The sequence below is a fragment of the Giraffa tippelskirchi genome, chromosome 7 (genome assembly GCF_054371585.1).
Source record: "Giraffa tippelskirchi isolate mGirTip1 chromosome 7, T2T-mGirTip1v1.2.pri, whole genome shotgun sequence".
NCBI lineage: Eukaryota > Metazoa > Chordata > Mammalia > Artiodactyla > Giraffidae > Giraffa > Giraffa tippelskirchi.
This window is the reverse complement of record NC_137281.1, coordinates 71,782,328-71,806,576: the sequence shown is the minus strand read 5'-3', so window position 1 is coordinate 71,806,576 and position 24,249 is coordinate 71,782,328. Positions and strand designations below refer to the sequence as shown.

Here is a 24,249-nt window from a genome sequence, read left to right as displayed (position 1 = left end):
TGTAAGGTCAAAGACAAAATTAAATGTAATTTGCTATCAGTGATAAAACTTGAAAATAGGACTCCAAAATCATGTTGTTGTTTTATTAATAACATGAAGTCACTCATGTATTTCTGTAAAATTTCACATCCAACGACTAGAAGCAATTTTTGCTTTAAAACTGTGATGCTCAGAAATAAGGTAAGCTAGAATAGCATTTCTTAAATTGTCCACTTTACTCCAAAGTTAAGTTAAAGCAGAAGGCCTGAATGTTCACTTAACACCTACTGATGACAGCATCTCATACTCTAAACAGACTACATCAGGATTTTGCTGTAGGCAGTTGATTATGTTTTAAGGACATGATTTGATCTGCACCATGTAAGAATCACTCAAGTATTTGTTTCTGCAAAGTGGTCCAGTTATAATTATTTTCTATTTGAGCTTAACAGAAGGAAAAGTATCAAATGATGATGAATAGAATCAGGAAAGAAAAACACAATAATTTCCAAAACTAACAAATCCACACCCTGTTTTTAACCAAATTCTTATAATAGCTGTGATGTACTAATAGTTAGCACCCTATTTTCCAAAACAATGTGTCACTTAGGCTATAATAAAAAATGACACTTTGGGTGATGATCAAGACTTGTGAAAGTATGTGTTGACTGTGTAACAGGGTATAATTTAATCATAGTAAATCACTCTTCTCCAAAACTTCTTAGGGGTTCATATAACAAGAAGATAATTTCACAGTTTAGATGACTGTCACCTCAGTGATACTAGTATATTAACTCTAATCCTTTAACTTGTAACTTCTTGCAAAAAAAAAAAAAATGTTTGTGACAATCAACTGATGAAATGGGATATCTTGTAGTGGCTTTTTTTAATATCTCTATTTTAAGATGGAATGAAAAGCAAATAATCATAGATGTGCCTGGTTTACTTTCCCTGAAGAGAACTTTGTGGCACAAAATCACTCTTTGAATATATGACCTGCTAATGTTCTGTGATTTCTCATCACTATGATCTATCACCAGAAGTTCAAATCCACCCAGGATCTCATTACATAGGTCCTTCCTTGTGTTCACTCACTGGGCCACTTTTCAAGTTATTTTTTAAAATTTGGTGTACAGTAGGCTTTGAGGGGTTTTTGCTACTTTTGGTACAGAAGCTGGAGAATATTTTCATGTGAAATAAGAAAGAACATTTTACCACATGCCTGATGTCCAATCTCGTGGGAGACAATATAGGAGATCATGATCTTTTTTTCTGTTAGTTTATCATTTGGTTGCAGCAACAATAATGACTCATCAAATATCAATAGTCCCCAGTTTTCCATTGCACGGTTGTCAAAAGTAGGCAAAGCAATTATATCTAAGTGGATTTAAATGGAGGGAGAAATGAATCATCTCTTTCTCAAGATCTGAGACTTCCAGATACAAACATCTCAAAATGAAATCATAAAATTACTAAAAGAAAAGGCAAGTCAATATTTATAACTTAAGGAGGGGGGAAAGGCATTAAAGGCATTAAAGACATATAGAAGACAGAGCTGGAAAACTAACTGTTTTGACTACATGAAAATTAAACACTTTTGATTAAGGACCTATATCCAAAATATACAAAGAATACTTGAAACTCAAAAATAAGAGAACAACTTTACAGAATTAGCAAAAGATCTAGAGAGACATTTCACTAAAGAGACATACAAATGGCAAATGAACAGATGAAGATATGCTCAACATCATATGTCATTAGGAAATTGCAAATTAAAACAAAAAGATACCATGACACACCAGTTCAAAACAAAACATCAATGTTGGAGAAGATGTGAAACAATAAAAACACTCTTTCATTGCTGGTGAGAATGCAAAATGGTACAGCCACTTCAGAAGACAATTCGGCAGTTTCTTATAAAGCTGAACATAGGTTGGCTGTACAGTCTAGCAATTGAGCTCCTAAGTATTTACCCAAATGAGTTGACAACTGGTCAGCAACATGCACGTGAATGTTTATAGCAGCTTTACTCATAACTGCCAAAGCTTGGAAGCAATCAAGATGTCTTTTAACAGGTGAATGGATAAATAAACTGTAGAACAGCCATACCACAGACTACCATTTAGTGATAAAAAGAAGTGAGTTATTAAGCTATGAAAGGACATGGAGAAAACTTAAGTGAATGTTACTAAGTGAAAGAAAGTGAAAGTCACTCAGTCGTCTCCGACTCTTTGCCACCCCATAGTCCACGGGGATTCTCCAGGCGAGAAAACTGAAGTGAGTTAGTTGCCAGCACTCTTTCAGGTGATCTTCCCAATCCAGAGGTCAAATTCAGGTCTCCCGCATTGCAGACAGATTCTTTACCAGCTGAGCCACCAGGGAAGCCCAAGAACACTGGAGTGGGTAGCCTATCCCTTCTCCAGCAGATCTTCCCGACCCAGGAATCTAATCCAGGTCTCCTGCATTGCAGGTGGATTCTTGACTGCTGAGTCACCGGGGAAGCCCTCATTACTGTATACATTTGTTGAAATTCACAGAACTATACAACACAAAGAGTGAACTCTAATGTAAGCTATGGACTTCAGTTATAAAGATGTACCAGTACTGATTCATCAATTGTAACTTTTAAAAATCCACACCAATGTAAGATGTTAACAAGAGAAGAAACTAGGGGTGGGGACAAGGGGAGGGACAGGAGATATATGAGGACTCTTCACACTTTGGGCAGACTTTTTCCATAAACTTAAAACTGTTATAAAAAAATTAAGTCTTTAAAATTAAGTATTTTAATTTTTTAAATACCACAAACAAATTTGAAAGGCAAAACACAGACTGGGGTAAATATTTGCAGCCTACATCACAACTAGATAATATTTTTTCAATACTTAAAGAACTTTGATGAATCAAAAAGAAAAAATGTGAATAATTCAATAAAGAAATAATTTAAACACCCAAAAATCTTATTTAAAATTTTCAGCTTCATTAGTATCAAAAACAAAAATAAAACAATGATATAACTTAAGCTTTCAAATTTATGAGGTTAATAATTAGTATTAGCTAGAATTTATAATTAGGTATAGGAAAACTGACACATAGCCCATTGGTGAGGGTGTGAACTGGTACAGTTTTTCTGGAGCAGTCCAGCAAAATGCTTTGTAACTTTTAAAAATGTTCCTAGCCTTTCAATTTTTTGAATTTCTACTAAGGCAAATAGTATGGATATTTGTAAACACTTCCTCATGTTTTCTTTTGTGTTTTAAAAGCAGCCCCCTCCCCCTCAAGAAAGGAAATATCAGTCTAAATTTTCAACCACTGAGGATTAAATAAATTATTTTGTCAAATTGATATGTAGGCAGCCTATGAGTTAAAATGACAATAAAAAAGAACAGTTACCTAGATCATATAGCTTTATATTGTTAATTTTTTTAAAAAATCAAAGAATAGTATCAATTCCATGGTGTCATTTTTGTTAAAAAACAAAGAAGCAAATACAGAGAAGGATGGAAATTGAGACAAAAACAGACACCAGGAAAAGAGACATCAAAATGTTACCCGTGGTCGTCTCTGCATGGCAGCATTACAAGAGACTTTGCTTCTCTTTTTTGTGCTTTCCCTATCTTTCCAAATTTTTTACAGTGTGATATACAAGTTTAAAAATTTTCTTTTGCTCGTGAAAGAAATATCATTGTTATAGTTCATGCTACATTTGCCTCATGAGTGCTTTAGCTATGCTACGCTCAGTAATTTAAGTTGACTTTACACTTGGTTGAAGCTGACAGTGTCTAGTAAGAAATATTCAGGTCATTACATAGCCTCAACAGGTAATGCTCTATTATCTTTCAACACACTTAGTTGCCTCAGCCTGAGTCTCCCATTCTACTGGATAGTTTTCCATTGTGTGAATGAACCATATCCATTCTATCAGTGACCACTTTGGTTGCTTTTGGTTTGGCACTTGTATGAAAAGTGTAGCTACAAACATTCTTGCACATGTCTTCTGGCATGTATGTGCTCAAATTCCTCTTGAAGATATATCTAGGAATGGAATTTCTAGGTTTTAAGGTATTCTGATGATCAACATTGTAAGACAAGAAACAGGTTTTTAAGTTGTAACAATTGATAACTCCTTTCAACAGTGTCACTTTCTAACACTTGGTATTTGTGAGAATGCCTACTCATTGACAACTGAATAGGTTGTCACTGTGACCTTGGGTACTCATTTCTCAGACTGCTTAATGAGGTTAAATATTTCTTCATAAGTTTGTTAGCCACATGTGTTTCCTTTTCTGTATAACATCTATTCATATATCTTTTACTTGTTTTTTTCCTATTGTATTTTTCTTATTTATCTGTAGGTGTTCTTTATATATTTGGGCTACTCCCATTACCACTTATTGTCCTCTTTCTTTTTTGTTTAACTGTTTCTTTAAAAATTTATTTATTTGTAATTGAAGGACAATTGCTTTACAATATTGTGTTGGTTTCTGCCACATAGTCCTCTTTCTCTTGAGACTTCATGCTGACTATGAGTCAGTGCTGTCTCCTACTTTGCAATTTGTTTGCTTCTGTTTTTAACATGTAGATGCTGTCTCCTGAACTCAGCTACCTGAAGAGAGCCTCTACCACCTACTGCTTCTGCATTCAGAGAGCACCTAGAAAAGTAGTATAGGTGATTCTCATTTACTCAGTAGATTCTCACTAATTATGGTAATTATGTCATCACTTTATGATTTATATAGTACTTGAGTTTTATTGCTACAAAAATACAAACTTTGCTGAGATGTACAATATATATCGTTAGCCTGCTATGGTTACAAGTTAAGAAAAAATAAAAACTTAAAAGGGAAGTTGTTATTTTAAAAGTTTGCAAAAACACCCATACTTACTCCTAAAAGCATCATGATGTCACTTTTTCTTTTAAAGCTTATAACAACCCAAACAGCCAACTCCACCAGTGGCTGTAATAGTTTTTGTTTTGTTTTGTTTTTAAATGACTCAACCAAAAGTCAAAGTAATTAGGAGACATTAGTTCATCTTTCTCTTAAAGATCCAGTAATAGAGAAACTCTGCTGTAATCATCTATCCATCAAAAGGCAGTTTTGACTAAGCATCACCTACACATGCTCGTAGAGCAACACTGGCTGAGATACTATGAAAGATACAGAAAAAAAAGAGTGCCAACATATCCTTGACTTCCAGGAGCTGGTAATCTAGCCAGAATTTACATGGAATTATGGAACTCATTGAACATATTTTTTCCCCCACCATAAAAAAAAAAAAAGATATTTACTCTTTACTACTTTGAGAGAGGGGCTTCCCTTGTGGCTCAGTGGTAAAGAATCTGTCTGCCAATGCAGGAAACGTGAGTAACACGTTTTTCCCTGGGTTGGAAAGAGCCCTTGGAGAAAGAAATGGCAACCCACTCCAGTGTTCTTGCCTGGAGAATCCCATGGACAGAGGAGCCTGGCAGGCTACAGTTCATGGGGTTGCAAAAGAGTCAGACATGACTTACCAACTAAACAACAACTCTGAGAGAAGCAGCGTCATAGGCTCAGAAGGTACTTAAAAAAGGACAGTCCAGACCCTGATCCTCAACTTGCCCTTAACCTAATGCAGAGATGACTAGGATCTAGCAGCTCAAGAACTTGAATGCAGGGATGTACAGGATGCTGTGGTAGCTTGGGAGAGAGAGAGAGTCAGGGAAGACTTCCTGGAGGAGGAGGCACTGTGTTGAGAACTGTAAGAATCAACAAGTTGGGTAAAACGAATGGCAGGATGCGCAAACTGAATGTGCAAGAGTCTGACCAAGAGGAGAAGAAGATGAAAGTGTAGAAGAGGACAGAGATGCTTCTAGAGCAGCCCTCCAACTCTGAGAAACTGTCAAAAGCCCGAGAGGTTGGCAAGAGATGCACTGTTAAAGACAGGGTGTGAAGTTTGGACTTTACCCCCAGGGCATTGGGAAGCCACAGAAAAGTTTTAAACAGGACAGTAACACGATCAGATTTTGCTTTGGAAAGATCCCTCTGGCCTCAGAGTCAAAGATGAATTGGAGGAGACAAGAGGGAGGGTGGTAAAACTAAGCAAGGACAGTTGTGGTCGAGACTGGTGATGTGAACTAGGGAGAATGAGGGGGATGGGGAAGAAGTGGGTGGATGTGGAGATAATAAGGAGGTGGCTAACTGGATGGAGGAGATGCTTTGACAGAAGAGGATATCAAGAATAACTCTGGACTTCTCCTTATCCAAATAAAGATAAAGAGAAATTTTCTTGCCTAGACAAGAGTCATCTTGAGATCTTCCGGCCACAGAAGTACCAGAAACTTGGTCTCCATGCTCAGATTCCTGTTGCCGCCAACTTTCTTTCTTTCCTTCTTTTTCTACTTTTTTTTGGCCGTGCTGTGTGGCATGTGGGATCGAGGATCTTAGTTCCCTGGCCAGGGATTGAACCTGTGCCCCCTGCAGTAGAAACTCACAGTCTTAACCACTGGCCTGCCAGGGAAGTCCCTGCCTCCAACTGTCTAAATGACAGGTATAACCTCTAGGATCCATGAGCAGGCCACGGCTGGCCCCCGTTCCTTCACTCCCCGTTCCTCTTCAGCCAGAAGGTTTGAGTGGCAGAGGCCCTGGCTACGCAGCATTCAGGAGCCCGGAGCGCCCTAATTTTTACTCCCCACCTTCTTCCACTGTCTGCCCGTAAAGGCCAAGCATACTTTCCCCCAAGACTTCGCCTAAATAACCCATCAGAGGAACAAAACACACTGACATGATACCCTCAAGCGAGAGAGAAAAAACACGCAACAACTTTCTGAGCTGAGCAGCTCACATAATTTTAAGGACATTCCATACAGATCTACGAGAAAGAAAATGTTTACATATTCCTTTGAGGATCGTATTCTGTTCACACGTGATTCCAATTTTATACAACAAAAATTCACTAATGGGACCCCCAAGTCCTAATCCAATGACTCACAGCTAAAGAACATATTTTGAAAAAAACAACAAAACCTCACTAAAGAGAACTGGAGTAATTCACGCAAGCGGTAAAAAGATCCAGAACACTGCACTGCATACTCGTGGGATGAGAAGAAAGGACAGAAAGCCAGGGAGAAGGAAAAGTCTGGAGGATGTAATCCCCCAGTGAGCACCCAGGAGGGATCTGAAGCCGGGGAGCTCTCTGAGCACCAGCTAGTCACACGGCACCACACAGAGAAAGGTCAGACAGGCCTCTGCATGTTTAGGAACGTGTAGGACATAATAATGGGAAGCCAGAGGGGCTGACTCAAAAACAGCAAAAACAGCAAAATGCCAGTGGGTCCTTGGAGACCCATCTAGGTCCCTTTTGATCTCACCCTAGAGCACCCATAATAGGAAATCAAAAGCATTGTAAGGGAAGACAGCTCACCTGTTTTTGGAAGAGGGTAAGTGATATTAAATAAATCCTCCAGAAAAGAGAAGATAGGGCCTGTGATGTTCAAAGCAAAGTCTGCGTTTCCATCTGTGATGGCATCTTTCCGGGCCCAGACGCGTATCTAGACAGAAACAATTAAGCAGTGATTAGGAAAAGCAATATGTACCATGATTTTGGAAAGTGGCAGCCTGCTTGCTCCAATTTCCTGATGCTCTGGAGCCAAAGGTTATCTTTTCAGAAGAAGCTGCATGATAAAATGTTTAAATGTGTCCATGCAATGAGAAAACCTCTGGAGGCTATTCATTAAGTTGGCAACAGTGATTCTCCAGAAAGTGTGTTACTTCAATCTTTTGCAATAGTGTGTAAAACTTCTATAATTCAAAAATAATCTTGGTTGAGGAGGGTGGGGGTGGGGGAGCTTCCCTGGTGGCTCAGTGGTAAACAGTCAGCCTGCCAATGCAGGTTTGATCCCTGATTCGGAAGATCCCACATGCTGTTGAGCAACTGAGCCCCGGAGCTGCAACTGTTGAGCCCGTGCTCTAGGGTCCGGGAGCCACAACTGCTGAGCCCGTGCTCTGGAGCCCGGGAGCCGCAACTGCTGAGCCCGTGCTCTAGGGCCTGGGAGCAGCAACTGCTGAGCCCATGTGCTGCACTAGAGGCCGTGCTCCACAAGGAGAGAAGCCCGCACACCACAGCGAGAGAGCAGCCCCCGCTAGCAGCAGCTAGAGAAAAGCCTGCGTAGCAACGAAGACCCAGCACAGCCTAAAATAAATAAAAAACAATTTTAAAAAAAGAATCCTGGGGAGTGGTATCTACCCCCACAGAAAATATGGATTCTATACTAGAGTAAAAGGGCCCTGTGGATCTTAGCTTCCCTTTTCGGGACATATTTCCAGTGATTCAAAACAGAGTTGTGCAGTTAGTAGGGGTTACACAGTATAGAACATACGAAACAAACATGAATCATGCAAATTTAAAATGATTTGTTAATAAAAAACATGCACACAAGTGTGCTCAGTCGTGTCCAACTCTTTGCAACCTCATGAGCTACAACCCACCAGGCTCCTCTGTCCATGGGATTTCCCAGGCAAGAATACTGGAGTGGGTTGCCATTTCCCACTCCAGAGGATCTTCTGAACCAGGGACTGAACCGGCATCTCCTGCATTGGCAGGTGGATTCTTTACCACTGTGCCACATGGGAAGCCCCCAAAACATGAATAGTACCATCTTATTTTCAAAATTTGAAATAAGGTTAATTTCCTTAATTTTAAAAAGTTCATCCAAAATCTCATGACTTCTACAGTTATTAAAGCAAGCAAATTATATCCTCTGTATATGACACATCCATGTTAGTAGTAGATGGAAAGAAATCCCTGCCATGTTTTGTTAGTTTAGTGTGACTGTACTGTTGTTTGGGTACTTGAACTTGTTTATGTTATTTTGGTGACTAATTTGATGTTGTTTTATCATCCATTGTCATTTTGTTTTGAAATCATGGTACCCTTTCAACAATACCATCTGAGCACTTTTAAATGGAATTGCTAGTGTCACTGCTTAAACACATGTATGAAACATCCAACTCTAGAATAAAAGTTAGCAAGGAGGGAATCAAGATAATCATCCTGATTGTGAATACAGTTAATTTGAGAAACAGCTCTCTACAAAACACAAGAGACAACGTGAAGAAAACGAAAAGCAGCACAACAGTATCTGCAGATTGCTGTCCTCCAACCAAACATTCACTTGTCTTTGCTTTTATTTCTGTTGGAAAGTTTGTCTTGTGTTTTATGATTTTTGAACGACATAAGGTCTTTGGAACGCTTCCCTTTCAGAAAACGCAACCACCTGTTTTAGAAGCCTCCTGCCTGGATCCTCTCCTTTCTTCCAGCCTCTTCCCACCCCAAGGCCTCAGTCCTGCCCCTACACTACCTGTACCTGCCCTGTCTCAAGCTCTCACCTCCAAGGCAAAGTCAGGAGGACATCTAAACCAGAGCCCACACTGCTGAGTGGAGGTAACAGTCACCACGTGGAAGATAATACATGCATATTAACTGTAGCCTTTTGGGAGGGAAGGCAGTAATAATGTGTGTATATAAATTTCCAGTTTACAAGGCTCCTCCCACAAATGACCACTCTAAGCCACAGTGGAGGCAAATGATGATTTCCAGCTGTGGGGGAGGGGCAGGGCAGTGAGGATCACAAATATGTGCGGAACATTTTGAAGAAAAAGTTCCTTCAAAATCGCACCTAGCTCACCAGTGTGTCCTTGTGGTCCTGCCTAGACCCAGCAGACCTCAACCCCTAAAGGAGAAATATCTTTGCACGTGCACGTGTGTGATAAATTCTACTCAAAATATGTTATTTCTGAGAAACAGAATATTTCCTGCTGTGTCAGTAAACAAAGATGTTACAGTCATCAATGATTGCAGCCCTCCAGTATGAGTCGATGGGCTCTGAGGGAACACAGGAAGGTAAAGAATACCTGGCCACTAGCAGCCATCAGACTGTAGCTGCTCCCCAAAGTGAATAGCCCCAAGGAAGCTCAAGATGTGAAAAACACAGGGTACTGGTCCCAGAGAGCTGAGGGTTCAAGTCCCTTCATGGCTGCCATAACTGTCAAATGAAAAAATATATGCAACTTAAAAGTTGAGAGTTATGGCAGAAATTTTTAGGACTTCAAGCCCGAGAGACAGCATCTCAAGCAACCAGAGAGAACTGCTCTGAGGAGGCCAGGGGAGGAGTCAGATTATATAGAAGTTTTGCAACAAAGGGCAGGTAGTCTGAACAGCAAAAGATTACCATTAATTAAAGAAAACCCCAGACATCCCAAGTTAAGGAATTTAGCACTTTCTATGTGTGGGAAGATGCAAGAGTCTGGGCTCACTGAAATTATTCCTTTGATATGTACCTCAGCTATCTTTGGCGGATATGCTGTGTATTTCACGTCCTGAGCTTCTTTGGGGCTCGCCCTAGGGAGTGGCTGTCATCTAATGGCTGCTAGACGGCAGGCATTCTTTTCCTTCCTGAGTTCCCTCAGGGCTCACTAGCTCACATTGGAAGGCAGCAATTGCTGATGACTATGATATCCTTCTCTATTGATATAGCAGAAAATATTCCATTTCTCGTTTCCAACCTTAGTTATGTGTGTCTTATATTTATCCTCATGCCACGCATGAACCACATTTTCAACTTTGCTAAATTTTTTCTCTTATTTAGGGAGTCCTTTTTGTAGAGTCTGGATGCTATTCCAAGAGTACAGTCTGGTTCCCTGTATACGGTGAATTCCTTAGCTTTCCAGAACTGAGTCACAGCCAAACACAACATTCCAGTGATAAACTCATCCCAAATTTCAATTTTCTGGCTAAGACCATTACTTTCTCAGGCATGTTCCATTTTCTCTTTGCTTCCATGGCAGCTTTCTTTTCAGGGTGACCTTTCATGAAGAGACAGATATGATCCGTTTATAAGAATTATTCACTGTGAAGCAGCATTGGGAGCAACAAGCCAACAGAGATGAGGATGCTGACAGCCATCTTGGATCGCTCGCGAGTCCCGAGTCATTCCTTCATACCAGGTACAAAGCATAGGCTTCCACACCGTGTCTGAGTGGATTTATCAATATATGTCACGAATGTTTGACTTGGCCCAAGTTATATCTGTGAATATCAAGGATCTACCAGTGATTATTCAAGAAGGGAAATCAGGCTGGAGCCAAGAGCTGAGGGTGATAATGAGCTGTCCTTCGCATCTAGTGCAGGATTATTCATTCATTCTTCGGAAGAGGAACTTTGAGCAATTCTCCCTTCGTGATAAGAGGTGGTTCATCCACAGCTTCCTTATCTGCACAAGCCAAAGGCACAAGCCTGGAAGTTCATGGGTCCAGGAGAGAGCCTCAGCCTGATGACGTCCATTTGATTAGAAAGAACTGGGCCTAAGGCACTGGCCCCGCCTACCCCCACACTCTAGCATAGGGAGTGAACCAGTCCATAAAGTACTGTTACAATAACCTTGATATTTTCCCAAAGGACTATTGTGTAACAAGGGTACAACTGGGTGAAAACTAGGTGCTCCAGGACAGAGCACCCATTTCCACAACTCTGGGGAAGTACTCATACCCAGCAGGCCTGCTCCTTCATAGGGACGGCGCTTAACCTGCCTGCAGCATTTCAGCCAGAGCAGCTGCCCTAGCTGTCATCCAGAGGATGCGGGCAAGGTACACAACACGTAACCTGAGCTTCAAGACGCTAGCGTGGGCCCTTTCCCTCTTCTCTCTGTGCTCTGAAAGGCAGCGAGGGCCCAGGAAGACGGGGCTCAGAACCTGCCTCTAGGGGACGTGAGGCGCAGCCTTTCTATAGAAAGCCCTCCGCAGAGCCCTGGTGGAACGGCTGCACTCCGCTCCTCCGCGTTGCGCTGCTCGGAGCAGTGACAGGGCTTGGGGGAAGAACCAGGAGAGGTCCGTGAGGGGTGCAGGCGCAGCACCTGATGCAGAAGGAGTGGGCGAACAGTCCGCAGCCAGCACAAATGTTCCCGCACCTGGAGACTCTCCCTCACTCACCTCCTTGCCCCTCTCGGTCCTGCTGATGTGTTCATAGTCACAAATGACAAAGGCAGCTAAGTAAGTGGGCATGTGGGGCGTGGTATGAAAGTTGGTAACAGTCCACTTGCTTCCGTTCACATCTTCTTTCTCAGACTGACCTAAAGAAATTGATTTTAGTCCAAATCACTGTAAATAAGCAATAAGGAACACAATTATCTACCTGTGAAATAATTTATCAAGTTGACGACCACTCAACTACGGTCTTCCCAACTACTCCCCACGGTTCAGTAGCTTGGATTTCTCTATCTTCGAGCTATCTACTAGGAAGGCCTAAGGACAGTGTCTGGCTTCGCTCCTAGCTCGGTCAATAAAGACTCTGCTTGCAATACAGGAGACCCGAGTTCAATTCCTGGAGTAGGAAGATCCCCTGGAGAAGGAAATGGCAATCCATTCCAGTATTTTTGCTTGGAGAATCCCATGGACAGAGGAACCTGGCAGACTACTGTCCATGGGGTCGCAAGAGTTGGATACAACTTAGGACTCGATTCTTGGTTCTGAATTAGCACCATCACCACGAAGGACTGGATTCTTGGTTCTGAATTAGCACCATGAATAATGTAGTCTGGGTGGAGGGCAAATCCATGAGCAGCTGTCAATCAGCCCCGTGAGCTGCTTTCTTTCTTTCCCATCCACTGCTGTTTCCTAGTCCCGCCCATCTCTCTCAGCACTTAATCTAGAGTTTCCCAGACCCATGGCAGGTCAACAAGGTACAATTCTGCCATTCTCAGGTTTTGAGCAGGTCTTCAGTGGAGTCCCATTGGGGTCTCTGAACCTGGAATCACAAACTCGAATGTCTGTGAGGGCCAGGTACTCAGTGTGAACGGGCTGATGTACATAACAGGGAGGGGTGGGGACCACAGGCAGGCGGGGTACAGGCTCCAACCACAGGGTCAGCCTCTTCTCACCTGCAACCAAAACTGGCATGTAGAAAGTGTTAGGTGGTCTGAGTTTCCCCAAAAAACTAAGAATTTTAACTTTTATGAGAAATATCAGACTTTTTTTAAGTTGCATACTAATTCAACCAAAAGAAAAAAAAAGTGCTGTGAGCTAACAGGAAAAAAAACCCTGAAACGAACAAAAAACCCACATCTACATATCAGATTTAGACTAAGTCCACTAGCTTGCTATCACTAATGATCAATAGACTGAAGCCAAAATTAATGGGCAGACGGGATACCAATGTATGAAAACAGTACAATGTTCCCAGCTCCTAATACAAAAAGGATCAGGATTTACCATCGCCAAGAGGTGGGTGCTGACACATATCCTAGGTGACCACCCTCTCTGGTTATAATATACCATAATCAAAATACATTCCCAGTACACTGCCAGGAAAATCTACTGTTGTAAAATCTATTACAGAGTTAAATATACACACACACATATATATATAAAACATGTAATACACAAATATATGTGCACATATAAAAATATATAAGTATCTATTTATATAAACATATAATTACATATAGATACAAGACGATAGGAAACATTACTTACTTAGCTTTGGCATGTTAGAAAGGGCCACATAACGTGGATGATGAATGATTGTAATATTAAAAGTTGCCTTCAGAGCTGGCTCATCAAAACAAGGGAAAACATTTCTGGCAAATGTTGGTTCCATCTGAGATGCTAACAGGGCCCTGAAATACATTTGGGGGACAAATCTACTTATTTTTATCTTAAACCAGTGGAAGCAAATGTGTATATATATTTACACATACATACATACATACATACATACATACATATATATATATATAGAGAGAGAGAGAGATGGATTATGGCTTAAAATTATCTGAAGAAAGGAGCTGGAACGTTTTCCCCTCATCTTCCTTATTCCCATTCCCATAATATACACAAATTCCAGTTCTCACTACCCCTGAGATTTCCTGTAAGACCTAAAATACAAAAGAACTCTTTAATTTTCAACCACAAAATAACATTTACTTCATTACATCATATGCCTTTAAAACCTTTTACAAACAAAATAGGAACAAATATGCAATGCCAGGCTTTTTAGAACCAAGGATTTTTTAAAGTAGGATTACGTCTTTGGGGATGGTCTATCGCTTTGATTCCCCACCAAAGTGCAAGTCAGAAGAACAATGTCTATATTTTTATCTTTTTCTCACATGTTCCTTCTTTTTCCTGGTTGGAAACTTAAAAAGGTTTTATTTTGCATACCCTTGGTGCTAAACAATATGGACATATCCCAGCTGAACAAAACAACTTTCATTTGCATATGAGTGGATTTATCAAATCCCTCATCCTCTGCCGCCCTCTTCTTCTTCTGCCTTCAATCTTTCCCAGCATCAGGGCTTTTTCCAATCAGTTGGCTCTTCGCATCAGGTGGCAAAACTACTGGAGTTTCAGCTTCAGCATCAGTCTCCATCAGTCAGAGGATGACATGGTTAGATAGTATCACCGACTCAGTGGACATGAATCTGAGCAAACTCTGGGAGATAGTGAAGGAAGGGAAACCTGGCATGCTGCAGTCCATGGGGTCGCCAAGAATCAGACACGACTTAGCGACTGAAAAACAACAACAACAATCGGATCCTTACTGCTCCTTCCTGCATCTTCATGGAAAAATTCCAAAGTGATATTATCCCACAATGGACTGGTGATTTACGGGGAAAAGCTTAGGAACAAGAGTACCCTGAGGAGATACGGAGGTTGCCAGTTTCACCCTCTGTAAACACTGCTGGAGGCTGACAAGACCATGGGTGCTTTCTCCTCCAAACAAATCTGCAGTCTAATTAGTCCATTTTCCAAGACTCTGTGACCTGGGAATTGCTTTTAGGTGACAAGTACTGACGCTAAACTCCTTTTTTTCTCCTAAGGTGCTGAGAATTAATGTCTCTCATGCTAATGTCACTCTAGCTTCAGGTCCAGTTCTGTTTTGTTTGTTTTTTTTCCATGTGGACCATTTTTAAAGTCTTTAAGGAATTTGTTACTGTCAACTACAAAGTGCACTTCCCAAGAGCACTTCCCAGTGACTGAACAACAAGAGCATTTGCCAAATGTCTCTGTGAAGATTGAACCCTGTACGGCTGCAGCTGTTGACCTTCAGCAACTGCTGGGGAGTTCAGGGTGGAGTGAGGCACTCTGTGCTCCAGGGAATCTGGTGGAACAGATCTTTCAGTTCAGTTCAGTCACTCAGTCATGTCTGACTCTTGCGACCCCATGGATTGCAGCACACCAGGCCTCCCTGTCCATCACCAACTCCCAGAGCTTGCTCAAACTCATGTCCATCGAATCGGTGATGCCATTCAACCATCTCATCCCCTGTCGTCCCCTTCTCTTCCCACCTTCAATCCTTCCCAGCATCAGGATCTTTTCCAATGAGTCAGTTCTTCATATCAGGTGGCCAAAATATTGGAGTTTCAGCTTCAGCATCAGTCCTTCCAATGAATATTCAGGATTGATTTCCTTCAGGATGGACTGGTTGGCTCTCCGCGCAGTCCAAGGGACTCTCAAGAGTCTTCTCCAACACCACAGTTTAAAAGCATCAATTTTTCAGCACTCAGCTTTCTTTATGCTCCAACTCTCACATCCATACATGACTACTGGAAAAACCATAGCTTTGACTAGACGGACCTTTGTTGGCAAAGTAATGTCTCTGCTTTTTAATATGCTAAGTTGGTGATAGCTTTACTTATGATAGTTTAGATCTTTAGTTAGATATTTTCAGGAACTGATTTCATGATCCCAATCCTTGCATCTCTTCATATTTACAAAATCACTAAATCCCTTCATGGTGACATCAGCTCCTCACAACTAGCAGAAAGCCTTTTGTAAAGTAACTGCTTGATTTTATTGAACTCTGCCTTCAGCAAAATCTTATATATTGACCTTCCACCACTGCCTCTTTGGAGCAGTTTCTCAGAGCTCTCTGATGTGCTGTCTCCCAGGCTGCAGTCCTCATTTTGCCCCCAATTAAACTTAATTTGCAACTCTCCAGTTGTGCATTTTTTAGTCGACATTATGATACTGTTTTTGTGTTTTGGTTTTTAGGGCATTAGGCATGGGGGAGCTTAGTTCCCCAACCAGAGATGGAACCCACACTCCCTGCCTTGGAGAGCAAAGTTTCAACCAATGGACCACTGGGGAAGCTCCAGCTCAGTCCTTAGATAAATAAAAGGTGAATTCAACACAGATACCTTGAGAGCACAGTCCATCCATGATCCGCCTCTGTAAATCCCTCCTCCACCATGATGAGGGCCCTGTTCACATAAAACTTCACACAGTTTTAGGAAGAGCACTCAGAACAGGGGCATGTTCAAAAGTTTTTCACAGTCAGCTAGTTTGATGGGCTGCTAACGTCACAGTGACAAAACTGTAATTTTCCACAAGCCTATTTTGCTTTATTTGCTTTTTCCAACTTTATTATACTCTTACTTTCATGGGCTGAAAGGATTTGAGGCTCTGACAGCAGCCACTTCGGTTCCAAGACTCTGCTCTATGTAATCATAACCCTGAACTAGTTACGTACCTTTGCCGAGCCTCGTTTCCCCTTCTAAAAAATAATTCCACTAGCTCTGTTTCATTATTAATTGAAGTTTTATATTATTAGTAACTAAATTTAGCAATAAATGATCTGTGAATCCTCCTCTATTCCTTCTACTCTCACAAACTGTTCTTGATATAGATGAACTACAGAAGAATTCAAGGAGGGATAAATTACAGATTAGGGGTGGAGAGCTGGAAATCACTAATTGCAAATGTATCTAAAAAGGTTCCATCATTTTCTTTTACAGCAGAAATTAAACACAACATTGTAAATTTTTAAAAAAGGGGGTTCCAGAAATCATAGGCGGCCATAAGCTGAATATAAACCATATTTGTCTCCCCAGTTAATTTTAAACTACCAGAAGTTAGGGGTTATATATTTTTCCTCGTAAGATTTTAAAAACACTTGGCAAAAGTATGGATTCACAGCAACTATTTTCTCAGCCTTGGAGTTACTATAAAGTAAAGGAAGCTTGATATTAATATATACAGAAGAATATGAAATATTTTGGTAGAGTTTGCCACATGCCACGTTGGCATTTATTTGTTTTGTAGTATTGGTTGGTATCTTTAAAGGGGATGGGATAAACTAGGAAAGATTCAAGTAACGAACAATGCAGTAAAAAGAAAAAATGAGCAGGGGATTCAGCAACCTGAGTCATTGCTCAGGACCTGCAGTGTAAATACAGTGGTGTAATGTTGGAAAAGCTGCTTAAACTCTCTGAACATCCATTTCTATAAAATGCAGGGATGGGACTAGATGAGTCCGTAAGTCCACTTACAGCTCTAAAACTGATTCCAACAGAGATGAAGACTCCAACAGGAGAGAAAAAAGAGCCCATGAGGTGGCCATGACTGAGTCATCTAGGATGGTGGCAAACAGTCCCCTTGGGAGTTTTCACACATGACCTTCAGAAGATCTATGAGCCTTCTAAAATAGCAGGATACTTTGTACAAATGGTGATCTCTCAGCATGAAAAGTACAACGTGAGGTGAAAAAGCACAGTTAATTATGTAATACACGCTTATATATTTGGAAAGCCAACACATGCCTGTTGTTTTTGTAATGGAAACTATAGAAAATACAGCTTGGTAACATCTTTTCTGCTGCCATGACTTCCCAAAACATGCAAATCGCAAGGAGGTGGCAAGGTTGGGAGGAGGGAGAAAATCAGACTCTTCAAGGAGGTGGGGAACTTTCATGCTCACCGAAAGGAGCTGCAGGTTCAAAAAGACTAGGAGACACCAGCTTAGGGAGTCACTGCATTAAGAAATCAAGCATCAAGCGAGTCCTTCCAATTCTGTGATTAAGGTCTCCAGAGAAGTGAAATAAAAGAAAAGCACTTGGGTTTTACTCAATTATTTCCCTCCCTGGTTTTATACAAACAAACAAAAAGGGGGAAAGCCCTACAACATAGAACCATTCTGGCTAATTCTTAACTGCAAAGGTCAGTGCCAGCCAGCATCACATACGATCTGGTAATGCCACATCAGGACCCAAAGTTGATATTTATTTCCCTTCTCTCTCTGCTTTGGATTCAAGCAACCCTGTAAGGATATCCTGTTCTCAGAAAATAGAACCTCCACCACCCTCTCCTCCCTGAAAACCTCACTGAACCATGTTATTATGGCGCCTATGAAGTCTGGGTTTAGAGTGGTCAGCTGGGGAGAGAGTTAATTTTGGAGAATTTGTCTCCCAGTGGCTCAATATTGCAAAGCCACTCTTCTGCCCTCTTGTACAGCCAGAGAATTGTGGACTCACCACTTTCTTGTGCTGGCAAAAGTCTTAGTAGGCAAGATACGAGATGCCCTTGGGGATCCATGTACTATCATAGAAAACCCATCCATTCAGTACAGTATTTCACTCCAAATTATTTCATGAACTCTGTCTGCCTACAGCTCTAGTTAAGAAGTGCTAAATAACATAGCTGGTTAAAGATTAAATAAGATGCTCTGGAGCATTGTCCTCCCACCCCTTATTTTTTTTTTTTTTAACACAGTAACAACACTCAGAAACCAAAATGTTTAGTACAGACAGATGGTACACCACTGGACTGTGGTTCAAGGATTGGCCCATGAATCATGTTTGTTTATTACTTATGTAATACGATCTTAAAACTGAAGGTTCCACCAGATGACAAAACATAATAGATGTAAAATTCCACAGAAAGGTGCCAAACCATGTTATGAAGATTTTGAAAGTAAATGGCCTCAAGAACCTTTGAGCCACTCTTGGGATTTTCAGCTACATTGAGGACACAGAAGAAGGGTCAGGGAACACAGACAAGAGTGATCAGAGAAGAGATTCCTTGGTGGGGAGGGACATTATGTTGCCAAGTCGTCCTGCATTCAGGCAGCTGGAAGGAGGTACTACTCTCTAAGCCTGAGCTAGGCAGAAAAAAACCCCTCAGAGAGCAGAGAAAGTGCTTCCCAAGACTGAGAGACTTAGAGTGTGTGTGGGTTAATTTCTCAGTCATGTCCAACTCTTTGGGACCCCATGTACTGTAGCCCACCAGGCCCCTCTGTCCATGGAATTCTCCAAGCAAGAATACTGCAGTGGGTTGCTATTCCCTTTTCCAGGGGATGTTCCCAACCCAGGGATTGAACCCCCGTCTTCTGCATTGCAGGCAGATTCTTTACCCACCAGGGAAGCCCTGAGAGACAGACTAATTCACTCTTGAGAAAGCTGAAATTGACACTGGCTGGAGTCAAACTCCTATCAGGTAGCAATCTATACCAACTGTTTCGGAGGCAAAACCAGGAGAGTGTTGTTGTCTTGCCACCCACATCAGCCTCGGGCAAGGGATGTATGAGTGTTCCTTGGAAGAGCTGTGGTCGCTGAGACACACAGTGAGCCAGTATGAAGACTGTCTGGGTTCTGTCCAATAGAGCCACTTGGAGGAGTTTGGAGATGCATTACTCTGTGTCTAGGGTCTGAGGAAGGAGTCCCAAGTGATCATCAGAACAGAGAAATAAGAGAAGCATCCTGCAGGGACAAGAGAATTGTAGGAGAAAAAGAAACAGTGAGAAAGCTCTGAAGAGTCTGGGAACATGACATCTCAAGGGAAAAAGGCATCCGCTAGACCAGAGTAAGACCAAACAATGAGAGTACTGGTTCGAGTACGAGCTGCCCCGTGTGTTGTCTCTCCCTGTCTTCCTCAGTTCCACGGAGCCTGGTAGGGTTGAAACAACAGCTCTCAGGACAGAAGTGGAGGACTCAAAATAGGAGGTGGAGAGAAGGAAGGACCACTACTCTCTATCTCACTGCAGGCTTCCATCCTGAAGTCAGCCCAAGCTCAGAGTAGTAAGGTTGGAGAAAGAAAAAGGGAGATTTAATAGTAACTGAAGTTCAGAGTTTTGAGTATCATCCAAGACTGGATTTTCTAAGTTTTTTGCATCTGGATAATGTTTGTAACTTAGTGAGCATAGATCTTCTGTTACTTAAGAATTAGTAAACAATTATGGGTTGCTAGAGCATTCATGCGGGGCTTCCCCAATAGCTCAGTGGGAAAGAATCCACCTGCAATACAGGAGGCACAAAAGATGTAGGTTCGATCCCTGGGTCAGGAAGATCCCCTGGAGAAGGAAATGGCAACCCACTCCAGTATTCTTGCCTGGAGGATCCCATGGACAGAGGAGCCTGGCGGGGCTACAGTCCGTGGGGTCACAAAAAGTGAGACATGCCTGAGCATACTTGCATTTTCATATATATAATATAAGAGGATTCAGGCAGGAGATAATACTCCAGAGACAAAACTGTAAAGAGAGAGTGAGAGGAAAATGACTGCATTTTTGCTGAAATATGAGATGTGGTTTTTCAATATGCTAGTTACACTTATTTTCAAAGATACAAGCTGAAAGAGTAAAACTCTAAAACTCTAAAACTTCTAAAACTCTGAAGAGTAAACCATCTCCCAGAGAAAACAACTCAGCTGCAGAAAATACATGGTTCAACACCTCTATAGGATAATGAACTGACCTCTTTTCTTTGTGACACCAATGATATCATGTGCCTGGCACTTGAGTTCACTGACCTTGTTTTGAGACTTTTAAATTCTTCCCTAGTATTACTCAAATTTCTCTCTTGTGTGTCACACCCTGAGGACTGTTCCAGATTTCTTAGCAGAAAAAGAAACTGGAGTCTTTTTCAATTCACTGTTCATTCTTTAATAAGACACCTGCACAAAATGATTGATTTTGATCATGCTATCCTCATCTTAATTTGTACAAATAAAGATCTTAATTTTCTATTGTGACTGAAGCCATGAAATTAAAAGACGCTTGCTCCTTGGAAGAAAAGCAATGACAAAACTAGACAGCATATTAAAAAGTAGAGACATTACTTTGCCTACAAAGGTCTGTATAGTCAAAGCTATGGTTTTTTCAGTTGTATGGATGTGAGAGCTAGACAATAAAAAAGACTGAGCACCAAAGAAGAATTCATGCCTTCTAACTGTGGTGCTGGAGAAGACTCTTGAGAGTCCTTTGGACAGCAAGGAGATCAAATCAGTTAATGCTAAAGGAAATCAGTCCTGAATATTCATTGGAAGGACTGATGCTGAAGCTGAAACTCCAATGCTTTGGCCACCTGATGCAAAGAACTGACTCATTGGAAAAGGCCCTGATGCTGGGAAAGATGCTGGCAGGAGGAGAAGGGGACGGCAGAGGATGAGATGGTTGGATAGCATCACTGACTCAATGGATATGAGTTTGAGCAAACTCTGGGAGATAGTGAAGGACAGGGAAGCCTGGCATGCTGCACTGCAGTCCATGGGGTCCCAAAGAGTTGGACATGACTAAGTAAATGAACAACAACAAATCTGTAGTTAAAAACCATCCCACAAAGAAGCTCCAGGCCTAGGTGGCTTCATTGGTGAAAATCAACCAAGCGTTTAACAAAGAAATAATACCAATCCTACCCTACATAAATTTTTCCAGAAAATTAAAGAAGGAATACCTCCAAATTTATTATTTGAAGCCAGTGTTACTCTGATGCCAAAACCAGACAAAGACATTGCAATGAAAAAAGTAAGGCAACATAAAAAACCACAAGGCCACATGTCTCATGAGCAAAGATAAAAAATCCTAAGCAGAATTGTAGTAAACTGCAACAAAACATAAAAAGGATAATATATCAAGACCAAGTGGGATTTATCATGGCAGTAGAAAGTTAGTTTAATATTAGAAAGTCAATCAGTCAGTAAATATGTAATTTACCATATTAACAAATTTAAAAAGAAAAAGCATATGATTATCTCAGCGAGAAAATCTTATACAGAGGAACAAAAATTAAAGTTTTTAGACTTCTCTTCAGAAATTATTTAATTCATAAGTCAATGAAGTAACATCCTTAAACTGCTGAAATTAAAAACAAAAACCTGCCAATTTAGAATTCTATACTGAGCAAAAATACCTTTCAAAAATGAAGGAAAAATAAGGAATTTTCAGACAGACACAAACCAAGAAAATTTATCACCAGTACACCTAAACTTGAAGAAATATTAAAGTCTTCTGGGTGGAAGCAAAATAATACAACATGGAAACTGAAATCTACACAAAGGGATGAAGATCCCTGGAGATGGTATATATGTAAGTAAATAAAAAGAATTTTTTTCTTTTGTAAAAATTTGTCTTAAAGCAATTAATTGTTTAAAGGAAAAGCAGTAACAGTATATGGTGGGGTTTCTAACCTATGTAAAAGTAAAATGCGTAGCAGCTATAGCCCAAAGTAGAGGATGGGTAAAATGAAAGGATATGCTTCTAAGATTCATACATAATATGAGAAGTAATTTTGTTTGACTTTAGCCTGTGGTAAGTTCGGGACACATAGTATAAACCTTAGAGCAATCCTCTTTCCCTACTTCCCACCTCAACCACATACAAAAGGACATAACTAATTAGCTGAGTTAATATTAAATGAAATACTAAGAACTACTCAATGCAAAAAAAAAAGAGAATTAAAAAACAGTTTAGACAATAAAGAGCAAATAGCAAGATAGTTGATTTAAGTCCAATCAACTCAATAACTACATCAAATGCAAATAGTCTAAACACCCCAATTATAAGGCAGAGATTGTCAGACGTTAAGATCCAGGAGAAGGAAATGGCAACCCACTCCAGTATTCTTGTCTGGAAAAGTCCATGGACAGAGGAGCCTGGCGGGCTGCAATCCATGGGGTTACATGACTGAGCATGCGTGAGTGAGGGTGGAGGGAGATGGGTTGGTAGCAACAAACCGGTAGAACTAAAAAAAAAAAAAAGACCCAGTACTATGTTTCGATAATAAATTCATTTTTATTATTAAGACACATATAGGTTAAAAGTAAAACTTTAGAAAAAGATTTATCATGTAAATAGTAAAGAAAGCTGAAATGGGAATATGGAGAGAAGATCACTGGTATATGGCCCATGTAGGGCACATTCTCTCAAGTGCCATGAGCAGGTTAGGCAAGGGTTGTCATTTCTAATGTAGATTTGACCTTCAGATTTTTTTCAAACAAAGCCCATTTTCTTCACAGTGAACTTAAAAGATTTTATTTGTTAAAAACAAGATAACAGGCCCAAAATGGAGTCATTGTCCTACACTCACATTACCAAAACAAGACTTGAATACTTAATTATAGTTTCAGCCTCTCCCAGGAATGGAATTTTAAACCATTCAACCTGGAATTACCCTAGCTATCACTAGTGAGGTTATCTGTCTGAAAGACCCTAGCTGTTCCCTGAAGAAAGATGCTGCTGCTGCTAAGTCACTTCAGTTGTGTCCTACTCTGTGCGACCCCATAGACGGCAGCCCACCAGGCTCCCCTGTCCCTGGGATTCTCCAGGCAAGAACACTGGAGTGGGTTGCCATTTCCTTCTCCAATGCATGAAAGTGAAAAGTGAAAGTGAAGTCGTTCAGTCGTGTCCGACTCTTCGCAACCCCATGGACTGTAGCCTACCAGGCTCCTCCGTCCATGGAATTTTCCAGGCAAGAGTACTGGAGTGCGGTGCCATTGCCTTCTCCGAAGAAAGATGACCTTGCTGTAAACAGTCAGCTCTTTGCCAGTATAACTTCTTTGTCCTGCCCACTTCTGCCAGTAAGTCTTTCATTTTTTAGAGCTCCTGTGGGCACTTTTCTGTTTGTTAGATGGGATACTGCCTGATTTATGCATCACTGAATAAAGCCACTAACATCTTTACATTTACTCAGTTGAATTATCCTTTTTAAACACATTCTAAGCCCTCTCAATCTACTTATGCCGATAAGGAGGTGGCTCTTGTACTGTCATGTTTTTAAACTGTTTTTCATGGAGTTAGATTCCATGCTTCTCATGTCCACCCTATACCTAACATCAATCTTGCACACAGTAAATGAAGAGATGCATATTTAAAAATTCTCATAACTAGCAATGACAAAATATCACACTAATGAAATGGACCCAAAGGTGTATATTTATTAATTGGGATTAGTGATTATGAGCAAGTGTCTCAGGGAAGCCAAGTTCATCTTCAAGAGGTAAAAGTGGAACATGGTCCCCTAACATTCTCAATACGGCTGTAGCCAATTTTATCCTCAGAAAGATATTTTAGAAAAGACCTATTTACATCTTTAAAACAGCCAAACACAACCTGTTAGCCATTCTGTAGTCCAAGGCCATTTGAGTGACTCATACTTACCAGGAAAGAAAAGAACATGCTTTTTTACTTCAATTTTCATAATATGCCTATTATCAGATGGCTAAGTAAAGCTTCACGAGCTGAGAAACTG

The 24,249-nt window shown here is 40.8% G+C and overlaps 1 protein-coding gene across 1 annotated transcript in view; it reads right to left on the bottom strand.

Annotated features, from left to right (window-relative positions):
- The window catches only part of LVRN (laeverin), a 69,588-nt gene that overhangs the window by 33,676 nt on the left and 11,663 nt on the right, over positions 1-24,249 (bottom strand). Inside the window, exons 2-5 of the mRNA XM_081513722.1 lie at positions 13,485-13,627; positions 11,943-12,082; positions 7,381-7,507; positions 1,202-1,356 (exon numbers count right to left, since the gene is read on the bottom strand). Coding sequence (XP_081369848.1) covers positions 1,202-1,356; positions 7,381-7,507; positions 11,943-12,082; positions 13,485-13,627 — 565 coding nt within the window. The remainder of the gene's footprint in view (positions 1-1,201; positions 1,357-7,380; positions 7,508-11,942; positions 12,083-13,484; positions 13,628-24,249) is intronic.